Source organism: Agelaius tricolor, unplaced genomic scaffold (genome assembly GCF_023055355.1).
Source record: "Agelaius tricolor isolate 1412-34295 unplaced genomic scaffold, bAgeTri1.0.p SCAF_10, whole genome shotgun sequence".
NCBI lineage: Eukaryota > Metazoa > Chordata > Aves > Passeriformes > Icteridae > Agelaius > Agelaius tricolor.
In genome coordinates this window covers 13,129,425-13,149,023 of record NW_027269270.1, presented here as the reverse complement: position 1 = coordinate 13,149,023, position 19,599 = coordinate 13,129,425, and the positions used below count along the sequence as shown (strand labels likewise).

Sequence of the window (19,599 nt, the reverse complement as noted above, 5' to 3'; positions counted from 1 at the left end):
GCAGCAGGATCTGCAGTAACCATGTTTCAGAACCTTACTTTCAGTTTTCCCAGGATAAAAATACCATGCAAGAGTACTTGATGGGCTTTATTTTTGCATCTTTTTTTTGTCCACTCGTTCTGATATTTGATAATTATCCTGTAACTAAACTCCTTTCTCTATGTTAGTTCTCACTGTGTGAATATTCCTTCTTTTTGCAGGGTTTTTGACTGACTGACTTCAAAGGATGAGCTTGATCTTCCAAAACATTAAAGGCCACTTATTGAAACCAAAAGATTTTTATAAATATTTTCACTGTATGTGAAACACACTATTCATCAAATGGTTTTCCCACCTTTCTTTTTTTGCTTGCTACTGCTCTTCGGGTCTCACTATTATATACAGGGAAAACCCCCATCATCTCAGTATTCTAAGATGAAAAATTATTTCAGTTGTGCTTTTTACATCCTCCATGTGTGTGCAAAATTTTCATGACTATGACATCTTGCCACTCCTTAATATTGATGGGGTTTCCTTTCTAGCAACACTGTGAAGAGGGGGATGCAGCTGCCACCCCCTCCCAACACACACTGGCAGTACCAACCATTTCATCTCAGAAATAAACTCTTCTTTGGAAAACAATCAAGAAACTCTTTAAACGTCTGTTGGATCACTTGCAAAGTCTTTGATGAAATTGCTGCTGAATAAGAGAGTTTAGTGGTATAGACACATGGACATACCTCTGGTAAAATCCAGAAGACAAAGCAATACCTAGAAAGGAGCTAACAGCTAACAGTAAATACAAAATCACTCGATTAGTTCACATTTCCACCACCTGCAGGAACAAATGCCCTGGCTTCTTCATGTGTGGCTGGTTCTGCAGAGGCAATGCACCATGAAATGATGCCTGCAAACAGCAGCTACCTAACAAATTGGCCACATGCGACAAGTGGAAATAAAATCCAGCAAGGCTCATTGAACGCAAGGCTCACTGCAGCCTTTTGATGCCATTTCAAGCAAAGCACTAATATTAACCCTGGCTTACATGTCACAAATTACTATGTTCCTTTGGATACATTAGTCCTGGGGAGGAGGAGAGGAGGAAGGCCATGCTCTGAGAGGCACTGAATGATACAAAGCAGACAGTGAGCATCACGTTCACATCATCACCACTGATATGTGGAGTGGCACTCAAATGTGTTGAATACATTGCACAATCCTCACCCTGCTGAGCCCAGCTTGCAGTTATGTACCATCCAATAGAGGCACACAGAGCTGGATACAAAGGTTGAGAAAAAGAACAGGCTGCTCTTTGTACCAGTTTAGATATAGCTTGTTCCCAAGTCTCTGAAAGTCAGACTTGTATCACACAATCATATTAAATATCAAGTAACCATGCTGTAAGGCTTGCCTGTGAAAACAGCTGAGGCACCACGAAACCTACTCTCTTTCCCAGTTGCCCAAAAACCTTAAGGGGAGAATGGAATGTTAAAAGACACTTATCACAGAGAAATCCTGGCACAGTATTTGAGAGAAGCGTTCTACTGGAGATCAACAGCCCACTGGAACTCTGCAGCCTCTTATCCTGTGAGGCACAGGAATCATGAGCAATCCTGGCATGCCTGGAAATTCAGCAATGGCAGTGGGAATATGTTGTCGCCCAGCATCTGCAACTCACTCTAGGAAAATGAACATGGGAAGCAGAAAACCCAAAATTGAGATGGCAATTCATTCACTGCAAACCAAGCATAACATAGTGAACCATGCCTGAAAATTGCACTGAAATTAACACATTGACTGAAATTAACACATTGACTGCTCCTGCCAAAATGGAGAACACTAACAAATTAAAATCCCGGTTCTGGTAGGTATTCATGTTTCATTCTGATATAGAATGTCTCAAGTTACAAGTTTTCTCTCAGCTCCTCCAAAAGTCTGTTCTTAAAGCCTTAGCTTTAAGATAAGCTTTCCTCTCCACTTTATTTTCAGAATTTATAGATTATTAGAATTAACATTTGGTGTAAAGTCTAGGAAAGAGCTCAAAGCTTTTAAGGCCCAATGTATAAACATTTCTATCCGTTCAAATAGAGCCAGCAATTCTCAGGACTACACTGAAGTCTCAGGGCTGTTCTACCAAGAGCTGTCACAGCCTTATTCCAAGCACAATACACTTCTACACAGCTGCCCAAGCATTTTGCTGTGTGTGTTCTGGGACCTACAGCCACCATTAAAGCTTTTTTCAATATTTCTAAACCCACCTAATGCATGTTGTCTTCTGACAGTGACAGCATTGTAGCAGAGTAGAGAGCACAAGACTGGGATTTGTACCACTGGGATCCTCAGAAGAGCCAAGTGTATAAGTGGACACCACGTTTAGCAAGATGTGCAAAGGAGGCAGTCACCTGGGCCATGAAAGTCAGTGGCATGGTTTGCTATAGGAGTTTGACACACAGTCTGGGGCTAAATCTGCCTTCTCAAACACAGAGTTTTACATTCTGAGTGTTAGAAAGTAGGGGTGGTTACATAAGGTCCACTCAAACATTTTAAGCACAGATGGATGAGTTTGGTAAATCAATAGGGTATTTTACATAGCTTGCAGCATTCCCCCCCTTTACATACAAATCCAATGTGCATTATGAGGTTTCCCAACAGGAGCTTGTATCAGTGGTGTCTGATAGCAATTATCAGCTACCTGCTGGTGGAAAAGCTAAAAGGCTTCCTAATGTGTAAAAAAAAATCTATTTAACACTGTAGAATGATAAATAAAAATGCATAATAATCCTAAATTAATCTTACAAACACAATTACTTTGAAACACATTTTGTCTGTTAGTTACCTGTGCACAAAAGCGTAGTTTCTCCTTGGCATTCAGTAATCACAGCACATTTGATGTTTCAATGTTGTCATTAAACTGCCAATGAAACTGCATTATTATTTTAAAAACTGTGGTTTATCTGCATAAAAAAATGTAAATTATCTGCACAACTTTTGCTAACACAACCAATTGTTTTCACTTAACCTTCTTTCAAAATCCCGAAATGATACCAAATAAAGTTTCCTTTGCTTTTAGTCATGATTCAAAAGTCAGAAATGTTAGCCCTGCTCTTTGCCCTATAAACTGTAAATATCACTAGTATCTGGAAAATTAGCTGAACTTTCCTCATTGAACTTAAATTAAAATGGGTATTTTCACTTTACTTTGTAATGTTTTCCAATATATTTCCTCAGCACATATGAAATTTTAAGAAAGCATTTTTTTCACAAGAGGTATTTATCTCCTGATAAATTTATTTCCTGATCTCCTCAGCCTTCCTCTTGTCTCTGTGTTATATTCCCATAATTTTTGCTGTAATAGAGACCCATGTAAACTAAAGTCAACAGACAGGAAAAGAGAAGGCTGTTACATTAATTTTCCTTGCTATTTTGAGCTCAAGTGTTTCATCTGTGCTTCAAATATACTAAAAGCCTTTTAATATATCCTGTTTCTATTCATTCTTGTATCAACATAACTAAAATTTTACAGTCACACAAACATCTATTTTGGTGAATATCTTTGATATGTGATATGTTGTCCTCCAATTTCACAGAATCAGACAAGTATTCTCACAAGTTCCTTCAGTGATTCACTTTCATGTTCTAAATTAATCTTGGAATCACAAAAATGGTCCTAAAACACCATGTGTTTGGGAGATCTGTAAGAAGGGATCCAAGAGAAGTGTGAAATCAATCTCCTTTTTCTGTGGTTATTTAGTCTTACCTGTATTTTCACACAGTCAACCTAGATGAAAAATATCTTTAAGTACTCTGTGAGTCCATAGCATTGCAGAAGTTATGCAATTAGATTTTTAATAGAATTTTCAATGAAGATGCAGTCTTGATAGGCATCAGACACTATTTAACTGAAGGAAACAAAAGTGGGATGCCTGTGGAAATCAATAATTTTAAAATTATATCACATAATAGTTTCCTAACATCTGATTTTGATTCTGCAGAAGGAACTCTGCAATTGCCTGCACTATTACACACCAGGAAATTGTGGAAATGGCCCACTACAGAAAACTCAATCCACCGAGACTCACAGTGACTGTGCAAGGAACCACAAATAGAGTAACTGCTTGACTATTTGCCTATTTATCTTATTTCAGAGTGTATCAGTCCTCTACAAACCTGGAAAAGATGATACCTCTCCAAAGAGATAATGAATTAATTAGTTTATTGGAATAATGTTATTCAAATTCCAGATACTCAACAGTTTGTGGCTATGCAGCTCACATTCAGGTACTTTTGCAGCTATTACATATGTATGGATTTTTATTCTATGTTTCAATAATTTTTTATTTTTAACTAGATTTTTTTTAAAACTAGAACAGAAATCTAACAACCTAGCATTTTTACAGTCCTAACTCCCTTTTTACCAATAAAAAAAATCTGTAGAGATACTAAGTCAATACTTCAGAAGTCAGGAATCACCAAATCTTTGCTTTCATCCATTTCTCACCATTTTATCTTCAGAGCTATTAGAGAATTTAATCTATAGCTCCAAAAGCTTTCCTTCTTCCTCCTTCTTAATAATCTCCCTAAACAAATTAAAGTTATCCTGTAGAAAGAATTCAGGAAACTAGAGGCTATTATAACACCATTACATCTCATTACTGTTGCAGAAAGCCCGTGACAACCTCACTTTGTGATCGTGACCTACTGACACTTTTATCTTTTTACTGTGATGGAAAAAAAAAAATATTCCCCTCATCTTTTTGTCAGCTGGCACTGATATCCTTGGCCAGCACGATGGAACAAGAAGTGCTATATGATGCTGCTCTGCACACAGCCCTTCTCCACCCACTGCTGCACCTCCAGAGTGGCTTTATTTGAACTCTGAATCAGTCACTCACACAAAGCTATAGAAGCCCATGGTCCAAATCTATTTGTTTTCCAAGAAAAATGTAACCCCATTAATCCTACTAAATATAAATACAATATAAAGTTAAGTGGTAAAAGGCAGCAAATATTTTTATGGACACTAATACAACAGTCCACACATGTTTTGCAATAAAGAGCTTGTAGATATAAGCATTTTCTATGCCTGTCAGTCTGTGCAATTTATGCCTTAGGAAAAAGGGATGGCACTTACCAAGTTGATCACGTTTCCATTCACTGTCACAAAAAGCACACTCAGGATTATGTTACCAGCAGGAGTAAAAAAATAGTTATCATATTTTTAAACATTTCAAGTACATCCAAATTTGTCTAAAAGGAACACAGAAAATCTTGGTGCTCATTTCATAACCATGAACAGGATTGACCCCATCACTTCCAAGTCATTAGTTGTAATGTACTGAGGGGTGTAACAATTACAATCCTTACAGTCAATCCTTCCCTTTCTGTGGCTATCTCCCCATCTCACACCTTGCAGCACTGTACCCTCCACTGCACGTGACCTCTGTTTAAAAAATCTGAAACATATTTGCATCTTTTGGAACTCCATTGTTTGAGTTATTTTTGCAACCAAAAAAAGGCAGAGGAAGAGCTACAAGTAGAGCTACGTTTCTTTTCACAGCAGTAAATGCACAGACAAGTAACGATGGATTACTTGAGCAGAGGGTTTTTTGCCTTTAGTAAGTCTGTATCTCATTGACTTTGTGGGCTATTAAAAGTTCAGCACCAAGTACAACCACAGAGGATGGAGTAAGAGTACAGACCAGCACAAAAATCCCTCTCTCAATCAGTTCAAAAGCAGTATTAACAGAAAATGTTTTTTCCATTTTCAGTTAAGGTAGGAAGTCTCAAAACTCACAGGATTTGAGGATCTGGCACACTCTCACGCAACACGACTTAGAAAACTCCTTGCCCTCATTCCTGATACATAGAAAATGGACAAATGGCAAAGTGCTGGTAAACAGCCCTTTGCCAGACACCTGATTTGCCTAAAGACAAGGAATTCCAGAGGAAGAGAGCAGAAAGGCAGAGCAAAAGCTGGCACAACCCAAGATGCTGTACTGGAGACTCAATTAGAGTCAACAGGGTCAAAGTCAGGATCCAGTGGCCCCTAGGAATGTCAAAGGACAGATAAGAGCAGCATTAAGATCGGACTGCACACACTGAGCCAAAATTAACATCAGGGTTACTGGGGTGAGCAGTCATCAGTTCCAAGTTGTGCATGCAGCTGTCACAGGAATGAGTGAAGAGCTTCTGATACTGCCCTGGCTTTGCATACAGTATTGAGCCCCTAAATATAGTAAAAAAATAAAATAAAATTAAAAAACCCAAAATAAAATAAAAACCAGAAAATAATTTAAAGTGTTTGTAATACTTGCTTACTCTAACATTTTAATGAGATTTTACACTACAGACCATAATTTACCATAAGCAGATTCAATTTACAAATGCTGCAGAACTGGAGACACGGTGCTTATTTATAACTATATTAATTTACTTATGTGTTTGCACTTTATATTAAATATATGCATACTTTTCATGTTTTGGTTCTTTCTAAATGAATTTATACTGTCCAAATATTAGCTGTAATAACATCAGCTTTCTCAAATGCAATTAAACAACTAAATTAAATTTGAAAAGATTATATCAAAAAAGTCTCTTTATAAATAAGGTCTGTAAAAATTCAGTTACTTTTAAACTAATATTAATGTAATATTTTAACATTGCATTAAGCGCATGAAAAAAAATTATATTTCCTTTGCCAAAACCCCTAAGAGGAAAAGTACCTTTATCACTGAATTTACAGGAAAGCTGTTAATTTGGAATTACTGTTCCTTAATAAATGGCTTGATTTGAAACATCGCTTTCCTCTGGAGATAATGCTTAAAACTAAGAAAAATATCTAAATATAGTACTTGAAGACACATCCATCAGGAAAATATGCAGAGTAATAGCAATGCCTGTAGGAAGAGAGCATTATTTTGACTGTGAGCAAAGTATAGTGAGATAACAGAATTCTCAGACTTATAGTTTGTTCCACACAGAGTACTCTAAAATGGTCAGATCTCATACTATCTTCCAAAAATATAATAACTGATGTATCCAGATTGCATCCTGAAGATTAAGAAGTCAAGCAAGCCATGCACGCAGCTGATTTGGTTTCAATCCAATTCCCTTCTCTGAATAAATTTCATTTTATTACTAATCTCACGGTTTGAAGTTATGAACCTCATGTTAATTTCTCTTTCATTACACGAAAACCTTTAACCACAAAGGTACCAAAAGGGATATTCACATTATTCAGGATTCTCCATTTGAAGGGAAACAAAGGACTTAGAAATAAAGCACAGCAGACATGTGCCAATCTTACAAGGGAACAAAACTATGATTAATATAACACTGACTTATGCAAATACCATCTTACTTTTGTGCAAGTACTGCTACCAGGAAGAAAGAAAAAAATAGCCAGGACTTTTGCACCCATCAATAATAGTTCAAGAGCAGTTCCCTTATAGCTACCATGTATATCATAAGAAAAATTATACAGATTTTCTAAACATATCAGGGGAGCAATTATTTTTACTACTACTTATCATAAACATGCAACATAAATAATATTTGAAAATACAGACCAGAACAAATTTATCTTAGATTTTAAAAAGATGATTTTTATTAAGCACAAACAGCTTTTAATACATTATCAATACAAATAGGAAAACATCTGTTTAATGAATTTGATATATCAAAGATCTGATGGGCAGGTTGCATACTGGCACAATAAAAATGATTTTTTTTAAGTATTTCAAATTAAAATTACAGGGTTACCACAGTCTACACTGCAGGTACTTTTCTCACAGTCTAAAATTACTACATCACCTGGGCATGGGGGAAGCAAAGAACTAGAGTTTCATAATATGGAACTTCTAACACTTTAATTAGCACCACTCAACACAGCATCAGCTGTCTAACTAAGAAGCAGCTGACAGGTCAGGTAAAGCTTTACAGCAAATTTCAGTGCAAAGTTTACAGTTCCTTTCATAAGATACTTGGAGTCTATGGTTTCATAGCATGTTAAATAATTATGGCTTGATAGATGTACAGTATTAAGATGCTGAGAACGTTTACTTTGAAAAAAGATGAGACTCGTAACAGCTGTGAAATGCATTTTAATATATTATACCAAATTCTGTAATATGCAAACAACATGCTGGATTACAAACTGAAGTCCTGTTATGAATTCATAGACAAGGTCAGTATTAGCTCTCTGGGGTAGTGGCTTCTGGTTGTCTCAGCTGCTGCTTTTTCAGGCTAACTAACTTCATCTTCTCCCTGATGTGTTCTGCTGCAGAAGCCATATCACTTGGGCTCCCAAAGTACTGCTCAGACCTAGAAAAAACCCAAACCACAATAAATTATCAGTAGTAAGTCAGTACATGAATACACCTGTTAATTGAAGTAGAAAACACAAAACAGATGAGAAAAATAGCCCCTTTTTCCTCTTGTCATTTAAAAGCCACCTTTAAAAAGCTTTGGAGACTTAGTGATGAAGACTTAACAGCAAATTTTTATGAAATTGTTACAAATCCTCAATGAGCCTTTCATATCCAAAACACACTCTCAACAGAATTTTGAGGGTGGTGGGACACTGCTGGTCTAGTGAAAGGTGTCCCTGCCCTTGGCAGGGGGATTGGAACTGGATCATTTTAAATGTCCCTTCCAACCCACACCATTCTGTGATTTGAACAGCAAGGCATTATTCTAGAAGCACAACTGGATGCTTCCCAACTCTCTTTATTACCACACTTCTCTGGCTCTCCCCTAAGTCCATCTGACAATTTTGCATACTGACAATGTGACAATCTGTGATACCTGTCTATACATGAATTCTGAGTTTTTAGAATTGCTGCATTATAAAGGACTCTTCACATGTTAAATCAACCACATGCTGTCAAATTATGCCATCTACCTCTCAAACCGAAAGGAAGACAGGCTATGTAATTCAAATACAAAAAAGAGCAGCTGAAATGTTAGGGAGACCACTAACCAAGCTGTCAGCAAAGGGAGGGTTTGAACAGACTGTGTGTTTCAGAAGAATGGGTATTAAATCTAGTTACAAAGCAGAGAAGCTGTACGCTTTGGAAATGGCAGCAGGACAAAGGACTTTCAGACAGGCAAAAATGGACAGAAAAAGTTATTCTGAGCAGGAAAAGACTCATTTGAGGAGGTAACTGGTCAGACTGCATAACTGCACATGAATCACAGCATTTCCTCATACAGAGCAGAAGCCATGGGCAGGAGAGGGAACAGTGACCTGAGTTTCCAAAAAGATACTGGTGGAAGTCTGAAGAGGTGAACAGGCTGATGAAAATGCCCCCCAACCATTTATGACATTTTGTATGTTCTTAAATCTCTATTTTTTCTAATAATCAGCAAACCTTTTTCAAACCATATGCTAAATACTTCAAAACCAGAATGCCAGGATGATGAGCAGAGGGTCCTGAACTACAGGACATACAGGGGGATATGCAAAACTCTACTGAAATTCCAGAGGGGTCAAAAATGATGTTCAGGATTGAACAGTTGTTACCTTTACCAGATCACTAGAATCTGCCATACAGAAGTTATACAAAAATACTTGAACAAACACTTCTTGATCTGCTTTTGGGTCAGTTTTTTGTTTGTTTTGTTTTGGCTTTTTTTCTACAGCTATAAAATCTTCCACTATTTTCAAACACACTATTGAAAGAACAGTGAAAATCACTACTAATTCAGGCCTGGGCCCATCTTCATGATTAGCACTCTGTATTGAAGGATCTACCCTGCAGAAGGCATATGGCATTTTGGAAATATGATGACAATAAATTTTCATGACCAGCTTCCTGCAACTGTGTTTTTCAGGTAGACTTCAGGTAATGCTTAATGCAGTTGCCTGATGTTATCTCATAAGGCTTCAGCCTCTAATTCAGTATACTTATTTCAGACTTTTTTCATTATGGTGTGGCATCCTACACACCAGAGACTTGCTCCATAGCTTGGCTGTAACTCACATAGAAATTAACTACAAGCTCAGCACAACAACAGACATTATTAAATACAGAGAACTGAGTTTTATTATGGCTGAGATTGCAAATTCAATTTGCCTTTGTAGCTCAAAAGAACTATGAATTTAAAGTTAATATGAATAATTCTCAAGGAAAGCACTGTTTTGTTTACCAAATAAATAAAATGTAAATTTATCTTCAATATACTGGCTTAGATCGATAGAATTGCAAATAAATAAATAGAAATCCTGTAATTCTCATCTGGTATCTTTTTTCAGGAAGAAGAGACTGGGACTGGTCATTCTTCTGTTACTTCTGCATACTATGCTGGTGCAAAGACTGCATAAATCTAATAATCATTCAGTGTGAAAAAGTCACTACTTTAAAAAGGAAATGCATTAATACTCATTAAAAATTCCTTCCCATTTTTTCATAGAAAGCAGACAGGTCCTATTTCAAATTTTATAAAAACAACATGCTCACTTTTCTATTTCAGCAATAAGCCTTCAGGATTCTTCTGCCTATGAGACTATTATACAACTTTACCAAAGGCATTAGAAACCATTCTACATACCCATCCGGATAAACTACAGGCACTGTTAGTCTGTCCAACAGTGATTTCCCAACTGCTTCAATTTCATCAAATTGATCCATTTCATTAAAAGCTTCTGGCTGGTCTGGACATTCCTGCAAAATCTGTTTAATAAAAGTAAGAAAATACAGAATAAAGTACAAAGTGATAGCATGTAGTTTTTTAAGTGCCATTAACTGGAAAAGTGGATGTTCTTTTGGCATTTCCACTGCCACATTTACATGAGATCAACTGACACATATAAATCAAGAAAAGAAAATACTGATTAAGGTTCATTAAGAAGGTTGTTCAGGGCTACCAGTGTTTTGTATTAGAATGTTTTACATTACTTCTGAGAGGGAATAAAAAGTAGTCTTCCTAGACAATATTCCTGCAACAAACATGAAACGCATAAAAATAGTGACTGACATCATTAAAGATACAAGACAGTAATGTAAAGTGCAAACACCATGGTCAATGAATACCCCTTACAGCAGGTTTCAAAACTAAAAACCACATCTGGCACAGAACAGGTAGGTCTAAAAAAATCTGAGCACAAGTCTTTCCAGATGGGATTGTAACCCAATACCAGTACTCAGTAGTCTATTTTCTTCTACTTCTCATTTTGCCACTTACTTTTTTCCCAAGCAGCATGGATATTAACAGCCTATTTTCTACACAGACTCATTAATATATGTCCAATAGTGAAAGAAGAATCAGGTTTTTGAACAAGACCATTGTTTTGTCAGACATTAATTTATTTTTCTTTTAACCTAAGATTGCTGAAACCCAGCAATTAACTGTTAACCCAGCAACAATGAAAGAATGCTCATAATATGGATTGAGAGATTCTACTCTTCTAGGAGTTTATGAACCACTGAAATTTAATTTGGTATCAGGTAAATCTCTGGAAGCATAGATGATCTATTTCTGCTTTTGTGAACCTCCACCAAACTCCCAATGCCTGCAAATTCAAAATATCTTCCACTGATACAAATAAGAAATTAACAGAACCAAGGAGCAAATGAATCAGCTCTGAATCCATGCTCTCTTTCAATGACAAAATGAATTTATTTTACCATATGCAAGATCTGGAGTTTTTTGCAGTTACATGCAATTTTTTTATCAATATTTGAGATACATACTCTAAACTGATTTTTTAAAACACACCACACTAAAAAGCAGTTGTGGACAAAAAGGCCCTACCCCTCATGACCTATATTAAAGGACATTGTCTCAAGTTCAAGCATTTGAAAGCTCTCAATATTTTCCCCCTTCAGCAACTAATCCTCATCACATTGTTGCTGACTGCTCATTCTCCAGTGTGCTTCTTGCATCACTTGACTGGGTGCAGCAGTGAGCCATTTGGTTATAGGAGTCTGAAAACCATACCAAGGTAGAGTGTGTTCAGGAAGAAAGCACATTCAAACCCCACCAGGTGCAAAATACAAGATGGAACAAGACAGCATGTGTAGAAATTAAAGTGGCAAGAGCTGCTCTCATTTACAGTTTGTGAGAAGGTTATCCCATCCAAAATCCAAACAGCTTAAAGGGCAATACACCTTTAACTCTCCAAAGAACTTAAATGACCTGATAGCTTTGTATCATACCTTGCACAAAGAAATGCTCCTGGCTTTTAAGGGTTACAGTCTAAAAAACACAAAGAAATGCTTTATCATCAATATCAGAGTTCCCATTTAAAGAGTGCTGTTCTCCTTTTTGTTAGGCAGGCCCTATACCAATACAGGTATATAAAAAATTATTACATTAAGTACTGAAGTTAATGGTTGGAAAAATATATGTAAATTCTTCTTTCTGCCATTTAAAAAAAATATTTACAAAGGGTAAATGTACACACTGGCAACGTCATATTTTCTTACAATTTATTTGCCTGGACTCAGCTAAGAAATTTTTCCTCTTAATAAAACACAACACTCACCTTTTCAGCGGTTGAATGAAATGCAACAGCTGTTTCCAACCGGTGCACTCTTTCTTCAGAAGTCACTGTAAACTGCTTCCACACTCTGTTCAGTCTGGGAAGTGTGTCCCCTGAGGACCTCGACGTGCATCGCAAGGACTGGCACAGGACCACTGTTGCCTGCAGTAGCTGTCTCCCATAGTCGTATGTACTCTAAAAATTGGAGGGGATGGGAGAGTAAGTGTATGTAAAAACCCTGCACTTCACATGGCAACAAAATAGCATCTTAAAGCAACAACAGCAGGCAAGTTTATGGAAGCTCCACAATTTAGATTCACAAAGTACATTGAACTAATCTGGTCTACTAGAAAATGCTGATCAAGTAAGAATAAAGTTGTAATGACCAAAGAGTGCTTTCACTCTTAAAAAAAATCCAATATCCACTGCTCCCTAGTGTTCACACTAGCAAAAGAAGAGAGCTTCCCAAGAACTCTGAATTGCTGTTTGGATCTTCCAAGGGACACTTGATATCCACTGCTGAGAGGACTGTCTCCCTGACTTCACTGGTACCATGTCTATGGTCAGCCAGCATCCAGGTGCCCTGAGGCACATCACTGTAACAGCAAAGGACCCTCCTGTCATCAACTCTTACGTATCAAAAGAGGAAACTCTAGTGCAAAAGGTACAATTAGAAAACATCACATCTGTTAATTAACAAGTCCAATTTAGACACTCCTAAAAGCAGTAAATGACTGACAAAACATCTGATGAGGTGCTTTGGCTCAGCTTGTCAAAAGCAATTTTAAAGACTATTTGAGATACATCTTTCACAAAAGCCAGTGAACTTTGTTTGGTTGTTTGCATTGCCTATGTGAAGGTTAACTAAGGTAGTGACCTGCAGCACTGCTGCTCTTGACGGAACTGTGACATTTCATTAGGCCCATCACCAACTTCAGCAATCAATTTCTTCACTCAGGCACTGAGGGAAGCCAGCAAGACCAGTGACAGCTGCTCAATGACTGTCCATACAGATATTGATTCTTTTTAGGAGAGGATGTGAAACTGCACAAGCCCCATATTGCTAAAATAAAAAAAACAAACCACATTTCACCTGTGCAACATCAACAAATTTTCGATGTTTCTCCAGTAAAACTTTTGTTTCTTGAGCATCATCTCCCAGTCGGATGTGTGTCTTCAGCAGAGCATCCAACAGTTCACTTAACCATTCTACTGCCTTAAAAACAAGCCAAAAGAATAAAAACTAATACATTAAAAAGAAATTAAACCAGAAGGGTGGCATAACTTCAGTACTAGCATATACTTTTGATACAGGAAAAAAGTTAAATGAGCTGTCACAAGCTGGTAGATCATGCATGCAATCCCCAAATATACTATTTGCAGACAATGCTATAGCCTTTATTTTCACTGTACATATTCCCTAAATAAAACTACATTTGAAAGTTGCAAAAAAAGTACTGTAATGCTACTAGCCCCCATAAATCAACCCAGTGAACTACAAATATCAGAATGATGAAATTCTAGGCATTTCCATACCTGAGCAGCATCCTCTTCACATTTAAATAACTGCACCATCTGAAGCATCTTCAGTCGCCGCACATCCACCATATCCTCACACCTTAAACAGCAGCACACAAAAATTCATCAACACATGTACAGCAGACACAAAACTCTGACATTGACAACAATATTTTCAAGGGAGAAACATTAAACCTTCATGAAAAGGTGATCAAGCTGCTTAGCTTGGCAAAATACCTCATGCCACAGACAACAATAAGAAACTTGCAATAAGTAGAACTGAGCACTCCAAGTCACCAAAATCATGATCTTCAAGATTCCTGATATGGCTAAGCTCGAGGCAGTAACACCAGAGACAGCTACAAGGTCTTGCAGCAGCATCCCAGGTTCCTTACCTTGCTGCACCAGTAAGCTCTGCAAAACAGAGGCTAAGACAGATTTTACCCTACTAAAATTCAGATGAAAGTGGGCTTCAACCTGGCATAATTCTGAACTGTACTTTTTGTTGGGGGCAATGTTTCTTAATGAATACTATGAGGCTGATTAAAAGAGAATAAATTTTTCCATTTTTCTTTTTAGCTGACTAGAGATAGTAATATCTGAACACTTACAGGATTATGTCCTTTGCTTTACTTGTCAGGAAGCATTTCAAAATCTAATTGATATAAAACTGACCCTGGTTATCTTGTTCTGAGTTGAGCACAGTTTACAGTTCTTTCTCCAGAATGCCAATAAAAGTGTTGAAAGTCCTTCTCTTTCCACAATGAGACCTAAGCAAATACATTTAGCAGAATGCTTTCCACCTTAATTTCAGAGCCTACAAAGTAGACAGCAAGACTCACGCTGCTGTTCAGTGCAAATGGAATTACTAATGTCAACAACAGTTGGCTTTATAAGCAAATGCAAAAGACTGTGTGCATGATCCTTTCCAAACTGGTTACAAACATAAGCTCTTCCAAAGAACAGTTTGTTAGCATCCTGCGTTTTGTTACATGTCCTGCAATGCTGACAGAAAGGACATCATCTGCTCTAATAATGCAGGAAACCAGTTTATAGGTTCCAAAATCATAAATATAGCAGCAAAATGCCCCTAAAAATAAACATTACAACATGTGTATGTAAACAACAAGAAACATTCAACAGAAATTGGAAAAACAATTAAATAGCAAAAAATACTATTACATGCTACTGAGAGATACTTAGTCCTTTTACTTTTTTGTCTCTCATCCAAGCTAAATAACCTTGTTTAATCATTCACAATCTGAAAACTCCTTCATAACTTTGTCTGGAAATACTATTGATGTTTTAGTCCTCTAACTGACTTCCCACAATTCTACAACCTTTCTGAGAATACAGACCACAATTGTGTAACACAAACAGAAATCGACTACCAATCTATACACTGACACAATGACATTCTTCTTTCAGTTTTTTATTCCTTTCCTAATAATTCTTGGTGTTCTACTTGCTTTTCCCTGTGTGTTTGAACACTAAAGCAATTTCTGCAAGTTTTCCAATGTTTATCTTTGAGTTCACAGCTGATTCAGAATCCATTACTGTGTATACCAAGTCTTCCCTTCTCCCATGCACATCTCTTTTCTCAGTATGGAATTCCAACTGCCATTTTATTGCACAGTGACACGTCCTCTGTAGCTTTTTGCAGCTGGCCCTCTAAACACAAGTATTGCTTAAATTAATAGGATCCAGAGGGCAGACTTAAAACAGTATTTTCTCTAAGCACTACCAAAACACATAGCTCCTTACACTAAGCTCCCTAAGAAAACAATTTAAGAATAGTGGAATTAATTTGTAAAACGGGCAATTTGATGCTCACTAGAGCTTGCTGTTGCCTAGAGGCAACTCTTTGCTCAGCCAATGCCCTTGAACACCAGGCCATTTCTGTGGACAGTATTACATGGTTTCAGGGCGTCCAGCAGTATTACTGGCAATAGCTTCTAATTCTTTCACACTGTTTAGTAGGAAAAAAAAAAGGCAGTACTACAAAAAAATCCAGTACTACTACATATTTAATTACAAATAATCAAATTTTGGAGGAAGAGGACGATGGCAAAATCCATCCTTCTTATAAATTCAGCTCCCTCCAACATTTTTCCCAACCTCACCCTCCACTCTGTATGGTTTCCTAAAATTCAAACCCCATGTCCTGAGGTGACTGTATGGTCCTGTATCCCATCATCTGCTCTTCTGAAATCTGAGCCTCCATTTTGTACCGTGTCACCTTCCAACACCACCTCATTTGTCTTCCTATCTTCAGAAATGAAAATACCATACTCAAAGGACAGAGCTTGTGATAAAGAGGACAAACAAGGCTGTTTAATACATGATTTTACACCCATCACCACTACTGTAATTGCATTATACTCCCATCTCAAACTGCTAACATGTAAAGGACACCTCTTGTATATTTTCATAACTCCATATAAAAGGAATGTATAATTTCTGAGCATTTACAAGCACAGGAAAGCATTCAAGTACTCCATCCAGTACCAAAATATAAAAGGTGCTGGTTTTTAGGAATACACTACAACAGATTAGTCAGGGAAGTTTCTGTCCCATTCAAATATACTACAAATATAAATTACAGTTGCAATTCATCCCTTAACAGAACATAAAACAAAATGGGCTCCTTACTACACATAAATTGTATAAAAAGTGACTTGTTAATACACAAAAATCTTAATGACTTGAATTGTTGTTCTTACCTTTGCTTTCTTAGCTGCATATCTTCCATCACTCCTTGGATATGGTCCACATTTTCTTTGTTTTCAATGGTCACATCCTTCCCATAGGCCCATGATGCCTGGTTAGATATCTGATCAAGAAGACTTTGACCTTTCTCACGCAAGCCTTGCAAACCTAAGTCTAATAAGAGAATGAGGAAAAATGGTCAGTGATCACTCCGAATTTTGGTGGGTTTTCTCCTCAATGGAGAAAGAAAATGCAACAGAATCATACATGGATGAAGACTGGAACCTGGAAAATGGCAAGGACATTACTATGTCCTTCACCACCCTTTCCAACTGACATTTGAGTGAGCATTTGTCTATATTAACAAAGAACTAAGGCTCTGCTATTTTATGACCTAGCAGATAACAAGAAAAGGAATAGAAGTTGACAGCGTGTCAGCTTTTCAGCATATACATAGCTAATTAGTGTCTTTCATCCACATGGTTAGATAATTCCTAAAATATTTATCACTGCTAAGCAGTTGTAGCCTAAGTGTTCTTCCACTGCTGGCACAAGTTACTACTTTATAATACATCTGATATGGCTGATACAATTTTCTACACCGAAATTTGTCAACCCTAGGGATCTGCTGTTACATCTCTCATTTGGCAGCTTTACTATCTGTTTTCCTGAAGGAATATCTCATTTACCCATCAAAGTGTTATATTCCAGTCATACCTACTTCTACCATAAATTATTTTTCTTTGCAGCTCTTTCTCCCACAACTTAATGAACAAGTTGATCACTGTAGACCTCTTCCAACTGAAATAATTCCATAAGCTTGACAGTGTAACAACCTTCAATGTGCCATTTATTAACATATACATTCAAAGTTACTGCAAAACACCCAGTACAAGCATTTCAAAAGTGAGTGGATAAAGCCTTAATCATCAAGGCATCAATTCTGGAGACAAAAAGATCATCTAAGCATTATAATCCTAACTCACTAAAGAAGATTAATGGGGGAAAGAAGTTTATTTACAGATGAAATGCATGATAATGGCATATAATAAACATATATATTAGATGCAAAACATCTTTAAAAGAAAACAGTTCCAGATCACTTCCCCAGACAAAATTCAGCCCAAAATAACTCAGTGGAACATTACATGGTGAGGAATCAGAAGTCATAAGATCTTTTCCCTCTGCTTTTTTGGTGATTTTTTAAAAAAAAAACTCTTTCTTCCCCCTGCAATGCACTTATTAGAATGTGTGTCTGAAATGCAGAAATATCTTGCTTACCAACACTTTTTAATTTCTCTTCCAGTAGTTTCAATGTTTGTTGAATTGATGCTCCATCTGCTGGTGCTACATCCACACACAACATTCCTAGTAAACCATCCAATTGTTGAGACAACTAAAATGTAAGAACATAAATGCTGATATTTAAAAAGAAGTTTGAGCTTCGCATGGTTGGTTCTAGAATATTCTAAATGTTTGGAAATTTGTAATTTTCAAATTTCTCTTTGCAGCTAGAGGAAATGAAAGTCAAGATAAATGACCCATGTGCCTTGTAGAAGTCCAAGAGCACACATTCCTAGATGGTGGGAGAGTAGAAGCCAAGATTCTACTTGTTTTTTAAGAAAAACATAGGAAATGAACACGCCATTTTACAAAAAGAAACTATGAAACGTACATCCAATTCCAGTTCAATTAATGCATATGCCTCTAAATAAAAAAGAGGGCAAAAAAGTAACTTTTCAACTAGTAACCCTTTTATTTCAAATTCTACTAAAATGTAAGACATATTACAAAGTACTTCCCTCCTAAAACAAGGGGGAGCCAATTTTCTCAGTGTTTCAATTACAGTAAATGATGACTTACAGCATTTTCCAAGTGACAAGATATTTCCCCTTATCTCCCTGAATATTTTTCCAATGTATTCAGCATTTACAATACTAAGGCAGTAGTTTATTGACAGTGCCTTAAAAAATTAAAAAGAAACACTTACATCCTGGGCAACACTGTGGAATTCAAGTGCTGCTTGTAATAGGTTCTGCCTGAATTCCAGCTGACTGGCCTGCCTGTAACACACATCACTCAGCTGTTGCTGCAATGCTTTTAATTCCACAAGGTCCTCCTCATCCCCTGCATTTAGAAGAGCTGCTATCTGCTGATTAAGCTCAACATAAACAGCAAACCACTCCTAGAAACACAAGAAGATAAAGAATTAAAAATGCCAAATATCATTTTATTGTTCTTAAATGGTATACATCCAACTGCAGGCTAATAAATAATCAGATTGAAAAAGGAGGTTATTACAGATTGCACTATCTCACAGAGAAGGAAAAAATATTCCTGATTTCAAATCAACTCTCAATAAAGTGCTTAGCAGATGCTAATACACACATTGTACTATAAAAAACTTAGTGCAGAAAGATGGGAAGTGTTCAATGCATGGCTCCTAGTCCCAGCACAAACTTCCACCAGAAGAAGAATTTCACTATTTGTTTTAAAATGGTTTAGCACATTTCTAGTGCTTAAATGCCTGTACTGGTCTACTGAAACAAGAGATCATTTTTGCCAAGTGATCAGCTATTATAAAAAGCTGATCACAGGGCTATCCAGGTGTTACTTTCAGTGACATAACTGAAACTAGCAAAAATTTCCTTACAATATTTAGGAAAAATACTGCTGTTGACAAAGTGGAAATAATATCTATTTTCTGAACAAAAGAGAGTCCAGGCACAGAAACTTCAAAATGATCCTTGTTACTTATTTAAGGAAAGCTTTATATCATTTAACTCAAAAGGTGCAGATTTTTTTTTCATATGCCTTGATTACTGAATACATACATAAGATTTAGTTACGTTGTCCTGTTGGTGCATTTGCAGAGGAAAATAGTTCAAATATTTAACAATTTGGTGAGA

The 19,599-nt window shown here is 36.8% G+C and overlaps 1 protein-coding gene across 4 annotated transcripts in view; it reads right to left on the bottom strand.

Moving 5' to 3' along the window:
* Positions 1-7,556: 7,556 nt before the first annotated feature.
* The window catches only part of SESTD1 (SEC14 and spectrin domain containing 1), a 50,928-nt gene continuing 38,885 nt past the window's right edge, over positions 7,557-19,599 (bottom strand). For all 4 annotated transcript variants that reach the window (XM_071434822.1, XM_071434824.1, XM_071434826.1 and 1 more), the window contains 8 exons: positions 18,681-18,875; positions 17,972-18,086; positions 16,705-16,864; positions 14,000-14,081; positions 13,557-13,679; positions 12,467-12,658; positions 10,531-10,652; positions 7,557-8,301 (listed from right to left, as the gene is read on the bottom strand). In XM_071434822.1, coding sequence (XP_071290923.1) covers positions 8,172-8,301; positions 10,531-10,652; positions 12,467-12,658; positions 13,557-13,679; positions 14,000-14,081; positions 16,705-16,864; positions 17,972-18,086; positions 18,681-18,875 — 1,119 coding nt within the window. In that variant the 3' untranslated portion in view covers positions 7,557-8,171. The remainder of the gene's footprint in view (positions 8,302-10,530; positions 10,653-12,466; positions 12,659-13,556; positions 13,680-13,999; positions 14,082-16,704; positions 16,865-17,971; positions 18,087-18,680; positions 18,876-19,599) is intronic.